The following is an 18700-nucleotide window of genomic DNA, read 5'->3' as shown; positions in this document are numbered from 1 at the left end:
AGGGCTCCCTGATCCAAATCATCATTACCCCACATTGGTTCTCATATTTCTTCTTATGGCCAATATGACTACCTATGTGCCATCTTCCCCACCCCATCCCTCAGGTTGCAAAGCTGTAATGTTCACTGGCATCTCCCAACTAGTTTTCTGCTCCCAAACAATGATTTATTACTGGTTTGTTTGGTTAGCTCACTGTAGGCAGGCAGATAGGAAATTCAGAGAAGTTGCTCAGATGCTTGCATTTGAAACAGCTCTGCTGCACTGAAGCTGAAAAAGGTCAGCATTGCTTAAGAACCATAATTTGATCACCATTAGTATTAATAATTTGCCGGGAAATGGAAGGGATTTTTCAGTCCTAGTTGTGATTCTTTCTGACTGACAAATGCTTGCTAATCACACAGAAGACACTGCTAAGTATAGCAGTGTTAACAATCCCCGCAGAAAAAAGGCATACACTAATAGAAAAAAGGGATACTAAAAGATACAGCACTTTGAAGTATAGTATGAATTTGTCTGACAGATTTTAAATATTTTATTTCTTGGAAAGAAAGTACAGGCAGAGGTTACACATTCTCTATTAAATTACAAACAGTAACATCTTCACCACTGTAGTTATCTTAGCAAAAAAAATCTGTTTATACAACAATTACTTAAATATACAACTAAAATTAAAGTAACAAGTTATGCAATGTGATATGTACTGGTGGAATATTTTAAGTTGAAAAGAAACTACAACCTTTTTTCCAGGGCAGCAAAACCTGATGCTGATCATTAATATGACAATCCTGTTTTTAAAAAATTAATCCCATACTCCAAAAAATAAATCTTAAAAATGGAACGCTTTCTTACTTACATATTCAGGTTTTAATTTCTTGTCACCTCCTCGTACAGCCACTTTTTCTAATTTGTCTATAATGGGCATGATCATTTCTTCATCTTTTAGTCTAAGTTCTTCATGTATTATTTCAATGTCACGAACAGGCTCCACGCTCCCTTCAACATGCGTGATATCATCATCATCAAATGATCCTTTGTGGAAGCAAAATTTGGTTGTTAAGCAATATTCTTAACTAACAACAATATACATTACTCAAAGTACCTAAAATGTCACACACAAACACAATAAGCACACACATACAAGACAAACACGGGATATAGGGAAAAAGTAGACAATGCACAACCCAGTAGTCATGGCTACAAGGGCACAGCACAATAGTATTTTAAATTTTCCAGGGTACTTTTTCAGGTCAGAGTCAGTATCATCTCATAATGTCTTAGAGCTGGTTTGGGAAAATGTCTTTATATATCATTTAATAAATACAGTGGCTTTGAATAAAGTAAACATTAAAACTGTCAGGAAGTTCTGTCAAAGAATGGTGAAGTTCTCTAGTATAGTAATGGGTTTCCAAGGGAAACAGAATTTACGGAAAGAAAGGGGGGAAAGGGCCTGAAATCATCTGGCAGACCTCTTCTCTGCTTCCAACTACTTTATCACTATGGTTCTGACGGTGATTAGATAATGAACCACTCAGACACACAATTTACACAGCAGCTAATTTCATCGGTCTGATTTGAGGGTATGGTTTTTAGGGGGCCATCAAAGAAGCAGATGAAGGTGCATTTGTCATATATGAGTGACAACCATTCACACTATCTCAACAAAATGGTGCTGGCCCTTATTAGAAACACATGCTATTATCACATATTTAAAGTACAGCTGAAGCCATAATTTCGAATTGCCAACTGGAAACATAAGGGTAAAACAACCAGATATTACTGAAGCATGTGTACTGACTTTATGCCCTTCTGAAGACATAATGTGGCAACATAATTCAACTGGGATACTCTTGAGTTATCAATAAAGAATCGTATGAAAACAAAAATTAAACATATTTATTAATAGCAAACTATAATTTAAATTGTAGACTTATTCATGAATAATTCATGACATAGTTTTTTGACACTATGTAATAGCAGAATCAACCCACTAACTTCAGGCACAATGCTTTTAACACATTTTAGCATGGTCATAAACATTTTTAGTGTTGCCAACTACTGTTTAATAACTTCCTGATAAAAAAAATCTTATGACCCAATTCTTTTTTCTAATTGAAACTGGATCGTGAAATTTAATGCTTTAAAGTACTGTACTCTGAAACACCTAGGCTGCATGAAAACAAAATCTCCCATGTCTGTCTGAAAAGATGTCAGCCACACGTCAGGCCAATTCACATGTCACCTTCTCCTCGTGGGAGGAATGTCACTATGTCTTCATTTTGAAAACTATGCATGGTAAAACTAATCCATTTTTCCTTCTAATTATACAACTGGAAAATACAGACAGCAGCTTGTCACCTGATATATTTTTTCCTAAAAACATTGTGAGGTACAATTTTTTCCTGACATTGCTCAGCTCAGTTCAAGTGGCCACATATGCCTTCACAGGTCAGTACTAATCCTTTGAAGTGTTTATTTTAAAAGAAAAAAAAATGGAAGCACGTGAAGATCTTTTAATGCCTGCAACCAGCATTGGTTTATCTGGCCATGTTATTCTGCAGTCACAGCATTTTCAAACTGTCTAAAAAGAGCCCCATCATGTACAACAATCAGGCCTGAATATCGCATGATGATGATGATCATCATCATCATCATTCCCCACCTTGATCCTACTTTACAGGAGTGGTTGATCATTTCCTTCCTTCCCAAGCTCTATTGTATTTTATACTGCATATTCTAGCTTGTATTTTCATTACCCCATGACCTTGATAATAGTAAAAGGAAGTATTTAGGTGTATTCTTGTCATTTTAACTTCTCGTTTATTCATCCTAAACCTGAAACACTTAAATATTTGAGATTTTTTAGACTTAACTTTTATTCCCACTTTCTATGGGTTTGCATTTAAAATTTTAATCATTGAAAGGGCTGTTGGGACCTAGCCTAAATTAAGGTAGTGCCATTACTTTACAGACCGGTTTTAGCAGGGCGTACCCTGCTGGAAGTAAGGTCAGAACTTTAAAAGAATTCCAAAGAAAAAGAGAGAGCTGCCAAAAATTATATAAGCACAGATAATTGACTGATTACAGAAAATTAATTAAAGCACATAAATTAAATTCATAAACAGAGCTGCTCTTTGATATTCTCAGTTCTTTTTTATTTTTATTTATTTAATTTTAATTTAGGAGGATTGGTTATGTCCAACCTGCTTTTTAGAAGCAAACTTTATTCATAGAATTTAGTAGACTCCAGTTAATAAATTGTTTGAAATATATTTATAAATATAACTTCAAATCAATTTATTTCTTTATTTATTTTATCAAATTTGTCACTGCCCATCTTCTCCCACCAGAGAGACTCACTGATCACCTAGCCCATAAAAATTAGAAAAGTCTCTTTTTAGATTTTTTATCCCGTCTTTATTATTTTTATAAATAATTCTAGGTGGCAAACATACCTATTACTCCTTCCTCCTCCTATTTTCCCCACAACAACAACCCTGTGAGATGGGTTGGGCTGAGAGAGAGGGACTGGCCCAAGGTCACCCAGCCGGCTTTCATGCCTAAGGCGGTCTAGGACTCACAGACTCCTGGTTTCTAGACCATTGCCTTAACCACCAGACCAAACTGGCTCTTTTTCTTAACATTCAATTAAAATCTGCCTTCTTATAACCCAAATCCATTATTCCATGTCCCCTATCACTCTGGAATAATAAAGGAAAACTCTAGAGCGTCTTCTATGTGATGTCCTTTAAGGTACTTACTTAAAAAGATCAATTCTTCCCCTTCCCTTTCCCTTCCCCTTCCCTTTCCCATCCCTTCTCTCTTCTCAGGTATAAACATTCCCAAGTCTTTCAAACTCTTTTCGTAAGACTATTTCTAGTACCAGTTGCTTCCCTTCACTAAACCTATTCCAGTTTGTGTGAAAGCTACTTAAGCAAACACAAGATCAAAATACACATTCAACTCACTTAGGTAGGAACTGTTATTAAACTGTTATTTAAAGTAAGATTTTAAACTGATCAATGAGATTTTGCTTACAGTGACTTGTAATAGTGACTGGAATGAGAACTATGATCCCACTGAAAACAAGCCAGAGATTTACTTTAAAAACCTAAAATTTCACTATTCACATCTGAAAAGGGGGAAATGAATCCATCATCTTCTTGAAAAAATAATCACTATGATTTTCACTTTTTAACACACCCAGGAGTACAATTCCAGTTACTGATCAGATAGAAATTACATTTGCAACATGTAGCTGCCCACACTGCCTTCCATCCATGCAGAATTCTCTAGATATGATGCTGTTCCCAGTAGCATGTAATACATGGCAGTATAATGCTGTTAGCTTATTTACTATTTAAATGTTTTATTCACTTTTATTACAACTGGCTCTTATAGAGGTTTGCCTCAGAAAAGTCTCTTAAATATGTGTTCCCTTAAATATGAGTATAATTGTACACATATTTTTGTACTTGTATTTTTAAAAACAAAATATAACTTAAAGAGATTGATAATGAAGATTTCAGAAGAGAAACCACGATAGCTTCAGCACATGTTAAGCTTAAATGTTAAGCTGCACAAAAATAATCATCCTCTGCTTTATAAGACAAGCAGAGAGTCTCCAGTTTGAGTCAAATATGGCTCATGAACTTATTTATCTAGCCCCCCCTCCTCTATTAGATTTTTATCCCACCTTTTTTTCCTCCAGAACTCACTCCCTTTCCCAGTCCATGTTAGTTGATTTCTATCATGCACCAATTTAGAAATCAACCCTTTTTCTTTCATCAACCAGAGAAGGGAGCTTCTACATGAGTCAACTGAGGAGATAGGGCTGGGGAAGAGCGATTGTGAGAGCATAAAAGCAAGAATGAACATGGAAGACACCTGCCAGTAGTTGCCCAGATCAATGTCAATTTCATCTTTGGGCTAAAAATATAGAATGCCCTCTTGTTTTATAGAGCTGACACAATTGTCTTCTCCCTTTTGTCTGCAATTACAGAGAAGTCTTATGAAACATCTAATCTCCCCCCACCCAAAGCAAGAAAATTCATATATAATAACCAACTCAACAGGGTAACTGCTGCATAGGATGCAAGGTGCATCTGACAACACAGAAGACACTGGGTTATGGAAGCAAATGTTTCCAAAGAGAGCTTATCATAATCTGTTTTTATTATATTGAATTAAACTAAGCTTTTACTAAAAGGTTTAATACAATTAAAATGCAAGTACATTCCTTAAAAATGAGATCTGAAACAAAATACTGCCTTGCAGAATGCTCATTTTCTATATTTTAATCATGTTTTTTCAGGATGTATTTTTCCATTTGTTTCCTTCCACAAAACTCAGCATTTTGTTCCCACCAAGCATATTTCATCCTTCCTGGACTGTTTGGAGTTTCTGAAGAAGCTCTTCCAACCTTTCTGGGTCTATATACACTAACAAGCACAGAAAGACCAAAATCATCTTTTAGCATCTCAGACAAAAATTCCTAACAGTATCTTTGTGGTGATGTTAAAAGAAAAAAAGCTGATAATTTTGTATATCTGTTTATTTATTTATTGTATATTTGTATGTTTTGTATATTTTGTGTATCTCTAATGCAGGACTAAGCAATTAAAAAAAACAACAAGGACACAGAAGAACCACAACGAACTCTTACATAAGGACACTGTTACATATTTAATCTCACTTTGGAGTTGGATGGCACCTAACTCAAATCAAATCAAATCAAATCAAATCAAATCAAATCAAATCAAATCAAAAAATAAATAACTCTGTAATTCCAGTTAATTATATATAATTTATTCTATATTATTGTTCTTTCACTTTTTCTCCCTAGAACAGGAACAGGGAATGGTTTTGTGCCTGGAAGTTGCACTTAAAAAGAAGAAAAATACCTGCCTCAGAGACTGCCAGGAACAGGTCTGATGATGATGGATTTAATATCAGTGGGTGAAGGAAGCCAACTTTTTTGAGCCTGGGGAGACTTGGGGAGGGAAGGGTTAAGTGTGGAAACAGTTGCATTTCCTCAACACACAGGAAAGAAAAATCACTGTTGACACTTAGCCACAATTCTTGGAGCTGCAAAATGGGGCCTGTCCTTGTTATTTTATTTGTTCAGTTGCTTCCGACTCTTCGTGACTTCATGGACCAGCCCACACCAGAGCTTCCTGTTGGTCATTGCCACCCCCAGCTCCCCCAGGGATGAGTCCGTCACCTCTAGAATATCATCCAGCCATCTTGCACTTGGTCAGCCCCTCTTCCTTTTGCCTTCCACCCTCCCTAGCATCAGCATCTTCTCCAGGGTGCCCTGTCTTCTCATTATGTGGCCAAAGTACTTCAGTTTTGCCTTTAATATCATTCCCTCAAGCGAGCAGTCTGGCTTTATTTCCTGGAGGATGGACTGGTTTGATCTTCTTGCCGTCCAAGGCACTCTCAGAACTTTCCTCCAACACCACAGTTCAAAAGCATCTATCTTCCTTTGCTCATCCTTCCCTCCCTTCCCATCCAGCTCTCGCTCCACCACAGCAAACTGCTTGTTTTGCTTCATTGTCAGGAACGCCTGTTTTCTATATCACATCTAATTCCAGCTGTCTATAACTTTACTGCTTGGTTTTTTAGCATCTAAAACAGCATCTCCTTCAATCTCTCCTAATTCAAAGTTCTATGAATGGCTCTAAAATGGTTCCAAATAGTCTGCAAGAAAATTTCCTTTGTACTGAATTATTTTCTGTTTGCTATTTCGACAATTCTCTTTTGAGGGCCGTTTTCACAGCCTTAAAGACTACTCTCATCAGCTATACCTGTTTCACCTCAACAGCCCAGATATGATTTTCCTATAACATAATAAAAGCAGCATGGTCTTTGCAGGTATTTATGTATTCCACCCTGCTTCTTCCCATATTTTAACACGATAAATTCTATCTATATTTTATAGGCACCCTTTAAATCCTAAGTTGCCTTGATATTATTCTGCAATATGCACATACTTCTTCCATTTCTTACAATGTCCATATGACAATTATTTCAAAACATCCAGAGATTTTGCCAATGCTTATGTTATACCTGTCAAGATCTGATGACTCTATGTTATGTATTCCTCTGAACAGAACCACTACACTTAGTTACAGGCTATCATCAACCAATTCATTCTCTTGCTAAAATCAAGTCATCCAATTACTCCTTGACTAATCAAGGCTGTTTTGGCTTTTTCTTTTTTCAAAAGGTACTCAACAGCATAAACAGTTCACTTACAAGAAATGGAAAGGGGCTAATCAGCAGAATTATTGTTTTGCTGCTACAATTTGCAGTATTTAAATGCAGTTGCTGATTGGACTGAAAGTTTTATGGTACAGCAAAGGAAACTAGTTTGACTTAAATACGAAGATGCCTACATCTTGCCTATTGAAGGAAAGAAATGTGGAAAACTAGAATTTCTGCAGCAATTCACTTTTTCTATTTATGTATCTAAACATTGTTAAAATATATAAAACAGATGAGTGTTCATAATTTTCTAGACATGTCCTTATCTTTCCATTTCTAATTTTCTGATTTTACTTTCATGTTTCCACCAGTAACACTCTTCCCCTTTTGTTTCTAACACATTGTAGCTCAGAATTTAAAAATTCAAGTATTACAGCAACAGTTAATTTATTGATTAGTCATTTGACCATATCAAGAAACTATAAAAACAATACTATCATCTCCCCTGCAATCAAACCCAATCTGTTCTAAGTGATCCATCCTCTTCTGGATGGTCTTTGATATAAAACATGCAGTCCTTCAAGTAATGTACAAGCTCGTTCCCTACAAAAGTATATCCTAGGTTTCAAAAAAAGGACCTAGGCAATCATCCTGTATAACAGAGTATAGTTTACAATCAAACAAGATATGCACAATGTCTTCACAGATACATATGCCAGATATACACAATCTTTCTGCAAAAGGAACTCCATGAAACTTCCCATACCTTACCATAGAATCAAGTTTTTCAAACCATGCTCTAGAGAAAACTCTTCTAAGTTGTTGAGACATGTAAATTGTTAAATACATTTCAGTCTTTATTTTGTGCCAGCCAGTTCAAGGATTAGCACAATTAAGAGATGCTATGTCATCTTGGGCAGGAACATCCAGGACCCTGCGTTTGAAGTTTTTCTTGGCCTTCAGGTCTGTTTGAACTGGGAATTGAACAGAAAATCCATATTGTACAATGTTGTTTGTAATCTGAACAGCCCAAGTGTGAGAAATTCCAGTCCCAATTACATTGGAAGAATGACATGTTTGCTACTCTCATGGAAGCACCTACATAAACAGTAACATAAAGACTGCACTGTTCCACAGTATTAATTGGTGCTGAATATTATGATGAATGAGACTCAAATGACTCTGCATTCTCTAAAGAAGAGAAGGTGAGACAGATGCCCAAAAGCTTAAAGATACATCAGCAAAAAAACATACCAACTAGGTAACATACGTAAGTATTAGAAGATTCAGTGAACTTGTAAGATGATATGCATAGATACATTCCTAAAATGAAAGGACAGATTAAAAAGTTTTGGGAAAGAAGGACCACTCATCTATGATTTATGAATGACAGACATGATCTACCCAAAATAGATATCCAGTCTTGATTACAATAAAACTATCTGCAGAGCTTTGAAAGACACTTCTTTTCATTTTCCTTTTTCCTCTCGAGCATTGGTCCAGTAGTTAGATGAGCTATTTTTTTTAAGGAGTGTAATTGTGCAGATAGGTGAGTAGCCTTGGACATGATGTGTTTTTAGTGTTTCTTTACACTTCTTTCGTCTGTTGCTTTTAACAAGATGTTAGCTGGCAGATTTGCCCCTGCAAGTCAGGCAGCTACATAAACAAACAAACTTTGGCAGGGGGGGGGGGTGGCTCTCTCTCCTTTCTTAATCAAAGCACAAATGACCAGGCTTTAATTATCCTACTTTGGACACATTATGCAAAGACTGAGCCTTTTGGAGAAGGTTCTGATGCTGGGAAAGGTGGAAGGAAAGAGAAGAGGATGACAGCAGCAAGGTAGATGAACTCAATTACAATGGCAATGGGTACACCATTTGAAGACCTGAAGGACCAGGTTAGGAATAGATCATCAAGTATGTAACGTATTTCATTCTGAACCTTGGAATCAGCTATATTACCTGGGATCTTTAAAATCTAGATAATCTGGTTCTGTCATGGATAATTAGGATACCTGGAAGTAAATTGGATGGTGGAATTTTCACTTGTGATACAGGAAACTGGGGTTCAATTCTTCATAAACACAGCATCATATTTTTTCACTCAAATAGCAAAATTATCAGTTGCAAAATTTGAGTTTCTCAGTGCAACAGGAAACCATGTTAGGTCCAGCTAGAGAAAAAAATCACCACAGTCCAGAATTTAATTGAATTTAGGAAGGAATCCAAAAGATTAAAAGTTGCATGGCTATTACAAAACTGATCATTTCTACCAAAAATAAGATAGTTCTATAAATGACAAAATATTAAAGCTTTGTGTTGGTTTGTTCCATCAGCATCAGAGATGAAATAAAAAATAAATTTTTAAAAACCAAAATACATGCAGTTGACAAAGCTGGCACTACAAGGATAAGGAACAAATGGCCCAAACTCACCCAGCCAGCTTTCATGGCAAAGATGGGACTAGAACTCGTAGCCCTCTGGTTTCTAGCCTGGAGCCTTGACCACTAAACCAAACTGGCTCTCCAATCCTTCTGACTTCCTGGTCATCTATTTTTTAACAGTCCCCTCCATTTTGAAAAGTTACCTCTATTGTAGGCAAACAGGTCTGTGCTGGACCCTGTTGGCAGTTTCCTATTTGTATGTTTGCTAAATATAACCATATTATGGATTGCTGTTTCCTATTATTTCCATAAGAGTTACATCTCATATCAGATCAGGGTCACTTTTTAAGACTAACTCTACAGTGGCCTCTCCCTGATTAGTTCCAAGTCCAATTATTCTAAAGCATAATCATCTAGGGACCTAAAAACTCCAGTTTCCAGGTCATGGCCTAAGCATGAATGTATCCAATCTCTGTAAAGGTAACTGAAGTCCCTTAATTTTACAAAAACCTGTCTGCATGTCTTTCTGATCTTCCAAGGGTTCAGTTTAAAAGCTGCACTGTCTTCTTTTTGAAGTTATATGCTAGGAGCCAGGTTACAAGTAGAGCCTGTCTCTTGTATAAGTATGGCTTACCCAACAAAGTTCCCCAGTATCTAACAAATCTAACCCTTCTACCTGACATCACCATCTCATTAATGTATTGAGACCCTGAGTATTAGCTGTCTAGCTGGCTCTGTGTGTAGAGCAAGCAGCATTTCTAAGAAGGCTACATTCAGCAATACTGGACCTAGCAGCCTAAATTTGTCTTCAGTGATTGATCAAATACATTTCTCTATATTGTTGTGCTAACATGGACCACAACTGCTGCTTCCACGCCAGCACTACCCATCAGCTTATCTAGATGATGTGTGGTATCTACCACATCACACCAGGCAATCTACATGCCCATCACAAACCCATCTGTATCTGTTTCTAAGAACTCAATTACCCACAGCCAAAGCCTCACAGTATGAGAGGTTATGGGTTCATCCTCCTCCTGCACAAATATTTCTTTTACCCTTGAATCATGTCCTCCTCCTCCAAGACCCTCATTCTTCTTGACAGTATGGGAGTTGCAGTCCTGGGAGTGGGATGAAAGTATTACATCCCAGACAGTCTACATCTCTCTCTGGCTAGTTCAGTATCTCCAGTTCAGCCACGTTAGTTTCAAGGGAATGGACTTGCTCTCCAAGATCCAGGAGTTCATTACACTTAGCACATATAAAACCCTATATGTGAACCTTAGCAATAACCAATAAAGAAAAAATTCCATGACAAGGAGTGCTGTGAACTTTACAGTATGATGGTTAACACTGAAGTTAGAATGTCAACTTTTCATTTTGTGACAATACATATGGAAGGAAGATGGCATGCCAAAATGTGTCAAAGAATTAAAGGTTAAATTGTGCAATCTGAACACAGAAGTTAAAGGTATTATAAGAGTAGTTTTTACAGCTAGACTAGTCAACAACCTAAATTTAAATTAATTATACAGTGAAAAATGAAAGTCATTGACTAACATCATTGAAATAAAGCATTTTTCAAATACTTCGTAACTTCAGTTCCATAGTACTTCATAAAACATTAACTGGTTGTAATCATTTGCAGTGTAATTGTGGACATTTATATGCTTTTCTTATGCACAGAACATAGCTATTAGAGCTGAATGGTGATGGTGTGAAGTATAGGTTAGATTGGGTGAAATTAAAGCAAATTACTCAGGGATGTGGAATTCTGAAAATAGAAACAGTCAATGATTTGCAACCCTCTTGATGATCAGCTTCCCAGAACCCTAAATGGCAAGAACTTACATATTTTAAAGTTAACTAGTTTTTTTTAGTATTATGTATAAATATAGTTTAAATGGAAGTACTAAGTGACTTTGAAAATTATTATTTTCTTCGGTTTATAAGTCCTCTTTAGCTTAAGATTTTTTTACACTGAACATTTTTATATTCTTTGGTTTTGACCAATTCTAAAAAACAGGTAATGAAAAATTATGCAACATTTTAATGTAAATATTTTATATACAGATTTTTACACACGTTTGCTCTAACATAACATTAACTGGAGTTCCAATAGACCTGCCCAACAGCTAATAATCAGTAAGTAAAAACTAAGACAGAAAAGTGGTTTTACTAACAATTTCAATATATTGAAATTTAATACTCACAATTGACAAAAGAAGTCTAGTAATCCATATTAATATTAGCAAGAATCCATTTTCTGCAATGTATCCCATCCACATCAGGTAGAGGATTAAGGAAATATTTATGTCAGAACTGTCTCTTTGAAGACTGAGATGAACTCAACCTCTGTAATAACTGTCCTAATTGTCACATACTTTTCAGAAAATGTTGACAAGAGTCAGGAAAGTTGGCCTCTCTGTTGTTCTAACAGCATCTCCAAAAGCTCTATTCCTACAGGTAGTATCTGGCCTGGTAAATTTCAGCTACCTCAACCTGAATCACAGTTAAGTTCTTCAGTTTTTAATTACATGTAGTCCTCGTTTAGTGATCATTCCCAGTTACAATGGTGATGAAAAAGTAACTTTACAACCAGTCCTTGCACTTATGACCTTTACAGGTCTATAAAACAAAGGAAAGCTGAAGTAAGATCATAAGCACAGTTGCAATTTCACTTAGCGACCGCTTTGCTTACCAAGTTGCTGGTCCCAATTGTGGTAGCTAAACGAGGACTACCTGACTCATGTAAAATATAAAATATGCTGGCTTAGACCCTAAAACAGTGATGGCGAACCTTTTGGGCTTGGTGTGTCAAAAATTCGGAAAATACCATACTTGACTCCGCTGGCGTGTCACACCCACAGAACATAAGAGAAACAATTCTTCTTCTGATGGTATTCATGAATCTTTCCAATATTGAGTATATGGCATTCTAGCGGTTGTAGTCGTGTACAGAAGCAGATTTCCATGATTTTTTTCCAATTCTTCATCCATAATACCTAGTAGGAACAGTTCTGGTTTCTTTATTATTCTAATTTTTAATATTTTCTGAATTATAATATGAATCTGATTCCAAAATTTTTTCACTTTCCCACATGTCCACCAAAGATGGTAAAATGTTCCCACCCCTTGAGAGCATTTCCAGCAAAGATCTGGTACATTTTTAAAAATTTTTGACAATTTATCGGGTGCTAAAGTACCATTGGAACATCATTTTATAGAAATTTTATTTTAAATTATAACTTAATGTAAATTTCAATCCTTTTGACCAGATTCTTTCCCATTGATTCAACTTAATATTATAATAAAAATTTCTGGCCCATTTTACCATGCATTCCTTAACTTGTTCATCTTCCTGGTTCATTTGTAATAATAACTTATACATTTTGGTGATTGTGTGTTGATTATTCATAAACAATTGTTTTTCCAGAATTGATATTTCATTTAAAAATCTAAAATTCTGTCTTGTTTAAAACGTTCAAGCAATTGGCTATAACTGAACAGTGACATATATATCCCTCTGTCTCTAGTTTCTCTCTTGTTTTCAGTACTGGTTTTCCTTCCTCAAAAATTACTAGGTCTTTATACCTTAGCCACTTTCCTTCTCCCGTATTCTCTCGTCTTGAAAATGCCTCTTGAGGTGATAACCACATGGGAACTTTGGGTTCCAACCTAAGCTTATATTTATCCCAGACCCTTAATAATGCCTTTCTAATATAATGCTTCCTAAATTCCTTATTTATCTTGGCTTTATTGTACCATAGATATGGATGCCATCCGAATCTTAACTCATGTTAAGATTGTACTGTAACATTTTTTTTATTTTCCAACATTATCCAATCTCTGATCCACATAAAACAGCATGCTTCAAAGTATAACTTTAGGTCAGGTGACCCTAAGCCTCCTCGTTCTTTTGCATCCTGTAGTAGTTTAAATTTAATTCTAGGTTTTTTACCTTGCCAAATAGAATTTGAGATTTAAATATCACATCTGCAGTAATAATTGGTATTGTTTGAAAAAGAAATAGCATTCTAGGTAGTACATTCATTATAATTACAGAAATCCCTCCCAAAGGGGAAAAATTTAAGTTCTTCCATCTTATGAAGTCTTTTTTCACTTCGTTCCAGAACTTATTATAGTTATTTTGAAACAAGTCAGTATTTTTAGTAGTCAGAACTACACCCCAATATTTTATTTTTTTCTCAATCTTAAACCCCGTTTTTCTCATCAGTAAATCTTGATTATTAAATGTCATATTGTTAGTCAACATGTTCATTTTTTGTTTATTCACTTTGAATCCTACTCAAGATCCATACTCTTTTAATTTTCTCATTAAATATTCAGCTGATTCCACTGGATCCTGTATTAGTAAAACTAAGTTGTCAGCAAAGGCCCTCAACTTGGACACCTCCTTTTTAATTTTCAACCCTGGACTTAGCCCAAATGGCAAAATTAACGGACCTGATGAGAGACAAGAACACTGTCAGTTTTATGGAATCATGGCAACCATTTGTGGACTATTTGTTAGAGACCGAAAAAGATGAAGTAATGATTATGGGATTTGCATAATAAGGATGTTATGGAATAGAAATAATGGAGATCTATATATATAATCAGTAGCAAGAGAATAAGGTATTATAATCTAGATATTTCTATAACTCGGTTAGGCAGAAGTTACTTTTCTTCTTTTTCTTCTTTCTTTTATTTTTTTGTTTTCTTTTTTACTTCTGGTATGTATGTTATTAGGGACGCGGTGGCGCTGCGGGTTAAACCGCTGAGCTGTCGATCGGAAGGTCGGCGGTTCAAAACCGCGCGGCGGGGTGAGCTCCCGTTGCTCGTCCCAGCTCCTGCACACCAAGCAGTTCGAAAACATGCAAATGTGAGTAGATTAATTGGTACCGCTTCGGCGGGAAGGTAACGGCGTTCCGTGAGTCATGCTGGCCACATGACCCGGAAGTGTCCTATGGACAACGCCGGCTCCAAGGCTTTGAAACGGAGATGAGCACCGCCCCCTAGAGTCGGACACGACTGGACTTTACGTCAAGGGAAACCTTTACCTTTACCTTTTTATGTATGTATCAATGTCTAAGTTGCATATACATGTGTTGTTATTCTTTTCTTTTTCTTCGTTTTCTCTTTTCTTTTTTCAGGGCTTTCTTATGTTTGGGGTATTTGTTATTAATGTTAGTTATTATTGTGTTGACTGGTCTGTATTTAGAAATTTGTGTTCATTATTTTTTTGTTTTAGTTTTTGAAAACAATAAAGTTTATAAATACAAAAAAAGAGAAACAATTCTTTACATATTCATTTATTTAAAAAAATACAGTTCAATTATGTATAGTGCTATTATATAAAGAAACGTTTCTTTGGTAACTCAAACAGGGAGAATAGTTGTTTCAGGTGTTGGTGAACGCTGGCGTGTCACCCAAAACATCGTGGCGTGTCACTTTTGACATGCATGTCATAGGTTCGCCATCATTGCCCTAAATAAATTAACAAAAGGATGTGAATGTAAGTTTTTTCATCTCATCCTCCTGCCTGTAAACATCTGTGTTGATTTCAGTATCTCCAGAGGGCTGGGGCATGCTTCCTGAACAATGCAAGACAGGAAAACTATACTCCAAAAACAAACAGAAAATAGATCTGTTTGATTTTGGATAAGTCCACATTATCAGTAGCCCCCACACCCAACAAAATAGGTGATTCAAAGCAGTTACCTGAGAGGTAGTAACCCTTTTTTCCTAGTCATTGTGTTTAATATTGTTCAATGAAAATTGCTATCACCACCCAACATCAAAAAGGTGTTGAGATGAAGGCAACCTATCAGCTCTGCAAGGAATCAAGACTTCCCTCTCTTTGGAACTGCAAACTAGAATTTTTATTGGCTGAAATTGCTAAGGAAGTGTCCAATGAAAGTCATTAACAAAAAAGTGACAAAACCTAACCAAGCTTGGCTGATTTCTGAAACTAAGCAGGGTTGGTTTTGACTTGACAATGACCAACCAGGGTGGTTGGCTAGTCCGAGAAGTTCAAAAACATCCCAGAAGAAAGCAATGGGAAAACGTTTCTATAACGCTGCTAAGAAAAATGCATTGATACAGTCATCAGGAACCAAGCCCAAGTCAAGGGCATTTTTACATTTTTAATATTGAGATTGTTATTAACCCCCAAAATATGTCAATCAGTTATAAGTCTGAAAATGGTAAAGAAATTTGTATTTATTCAAGCCTAAAAACATGAGAGATCAATATAAAAATGTGTCTGCTTATCGGAGGACCCTGAGTATGATCTGATACCAGAGCTCAGAAGGTATGGGTCATATCTGTGATACAGATAGCTTTACAAGAAAAACTCAAAAGATGGTAATAAACGGGACTTCCAGTGGAGACATTGTGCCTGCACGCTCAGCGGGTAGAACTGAGATCGTGGCAGTTTTTTCAGGCTCAGGCATGCTTTTCCTAAAGCCCAGGAATGTTTTTCCAGAAAAAGGAAAACACCTGGAATCACCCCATCTGTCCTCCAGATGGCTGCTTGCAGCCAGAAGATTACAAACAGTGTTTGCATTCGACTGATAAGAGCTAGCCAGGAAGTTGGGATATCACCATTTTGAAGCCGCACTGTAGCCTTAAAGGGACCAGCCACCCCATTTCTAAATCACCCAATTTATATTTCTTTTAAGTACACATGCCCTAAGAGAGGCTTTCTGCACCAAGGAGAAGCAGGTTCCCTTGGTGCTTATTGTTATTTTTGGGATCAATTTTTTTTAAAAAAATTCTTTTTAAGTTTTGGACTTTGTTTTCCATCCAAGTATTAAGGAGGATTGAGAATAATTGTCTCCCTGTTATTATTTTTATACTAAAATTGAAGATATTAGCATTTTCCTACACGTTGAATCAGCTGTTTTGAACTTTCAGTTTTCTGCTTCTACTTTCTGTGGGGAACTGTCCGCATATCTCACTTCCGCTTGTGTAAACACATTTCAGAATCCTTTCATATCTTCAACTTTCGCTGGTTAAGCTCCTAGGGGGCGCCATAATCTACTGCGTGAGACATGGAGGATTTTAAACAGACTTTCTCTGACTTCCAACAAGATTTTAAACAGATTCTTTCCAATTCCTACCACAGTTTTTACGCAAGGCATTCAGGATATTGTAGAAAATATGAGGTCTAAAATGTGTCATCTGGTTGGGGATGTCATGGATGAAACTGAGGAATTTAACAGTGACAGAAATGTCTCTTCTAAGAGTGAGATCAGGACTTCTGTTGAAATGCTGGATGAAGATCAGATAATCGAGTTGAAGAAATTAAAGGGAGAGAACGAGTTGCAAGCCATAAGTGAAACTGATCTTCTGATGGAATGCTATGGAAAAGGGGTTATTATATATGGGAGGTCTCCTGAAGAGAAGTCAGAGTTTTTGAGGGGGGCAGTTGGGCTGTTCGATTTTTTTAAGAAAAAAGTTCTGTGCGCATTGTGGGGCTATGTAAATGCTCTGGTTTATTTTGAAGTGGATTGCTTTTAGCGTTTGGCTGATTTCATTTATCTTTAATGATTTGGAATAAGATTATTTAGGTATAATAAAAAATATAATACATGTCTGGTCTTGGGTTTTATATGATTAAAATTATTAAAATTGTTGTATTATCAAGTACAATGGCAGACAATTTATATGTTTTTTAGTTTGATCTTTATTATAGTAGACAGGAATGAATAGAATAGTCCTAGGAAGGAAATAAAAGTTATCTTTGTGGGGAGAAGTTGATTAGGTGATTATATATATATATATATATATATATATATATATATATATATATATATATATTCTTTTAATATAAGGGGAGGGAGCAACTGTATTTAGTGATTTTTATAATGTGCCAATGGAATGATTTATAGAAATAATGGGATTTTGGTTTAATATAGAGTAAGGGATTGATTATGGAAAATTGTTGTATATCCTTACTGTTAAAAGTTGGAAGTCACCTCTTTTTGTAATTCTGAAAAAATTTCTCTTGTGTTTCAACACTTTTTTAGTTTTTTTCTTTTTTTCTTTGTAGTTTTTTGTTTTTCTGTAGCTTTTATCTTTGCTTGAAACTTAATAAAATTCTTATTAAAAAGGTGGAAGTAAACAGTATCTGAGCAACACTGACAAATTTACTGAAAGGAATAGCAGTATTACTTAAGATATTTCTAAAGAATAGGAAATGGATTGTTTATCAATTTTCTTGTACAGTTATTTATATGTCACAGACTTCATCTATTTTACTTATCTCATTAAATGTACAGGCATTTCCAAATTGCTCAGATACTTTGCCATAAATAAAGCATTAAAATTAGGTAAGTGATTAGCGTAACACACTGAAGTTTCCCAAAAAACCCTGAATATCTGAACTTCTCTTTCATAGTATTACTCAAACAGTAAATTGGGTTGAAAAATCTGTGGGCCAGTAGTGTCGTTAAGTTACAACTCGCAGCAGCTTTTGCCTGTATTTCAAGGGAGAAGCCAACATATAATATGTCCAAGCTATTCACATAAGCTAAATATAATTTCAAAATATTTAACTGAAGGCTCAAGAGCCCCTAATAACAGAGACCATTCAAAGTATGCTTCCATGATCTTAAGAGGCATCTAAATAAAATCACTTTTAGGGATCATTTTTTTAAAACTTTATGAATAAATGATTTTTTTAAAACTTTATGAATTTCATACACAAACCACTTCAAAAGAAAATCAAATTTTATACAATACTAAATGGAAGGTAGAAAGCTATTTATCACCTGTATAATGTCACATCAATCACAGAGCAACATTTTTGTTTTTAAAAGGCTTCCTGGTGAAGTACTTATTCTCTTTCCCATTTGGCGACTATTTTTTACAAGAGCCACACTAACAAACTAGGACTGAGAAGTCATCTCATGCATATTGCTGTTGTCCCACATCATTCAGAATAAACCTTTTTAGATCGTTAACTACCACAGGAGTGCTGATTACACAGCCATCAGCAATTTCCTAACCAATGACCACCTGAACAATGATGTGTTCAGCTTCTCAGACCCTGAAGCCTTTCAAAGGTGAATCATTTCACAGTTTGGAACTAGATCGCCATAG

At 35.8% G+C, this 18700-nt stretch overlaps 1 protein-coding gene across 1 annotated transcript in view; it reads right to left on the bottom strand.

Moving 5' to 3' along the window:
• The window catches only part of OLA1 (Obg like ATPase 1), a 104857-nt gene that overhangs the window by 60021 nt on the left and 26136 nt on the right, over nucleotides 1-18700 (bottom strand). The window contains exon 5 of the mRNA XM_063318176.1: nucleotides 854-1029. Coding sequence (XP_063174246.1) covers nucleotides 854-1029 — 176 coding nt within the window. The remainder of the gene's footprint in view (nucleotides 1-853; nucleotides 1030-18700) is intronic.

Source organism: Candoia aspera, chromosome 1 (genome assembly GCF_035149785.1).
Source record: "Candoia aspera isolate rCanAsp1 chromosome 1, rCanAsp1.hap2, whole genome shotgun sequence".
Lineage (NCBI taxonomy): Eukaryota > Metazoa > Chordata > Lepidosauria > Squamata > Boidae > Candoia > Candoia aspera.
This window is presented reverse-complemented; position numbering and strand designations above follow the sequence as displayed.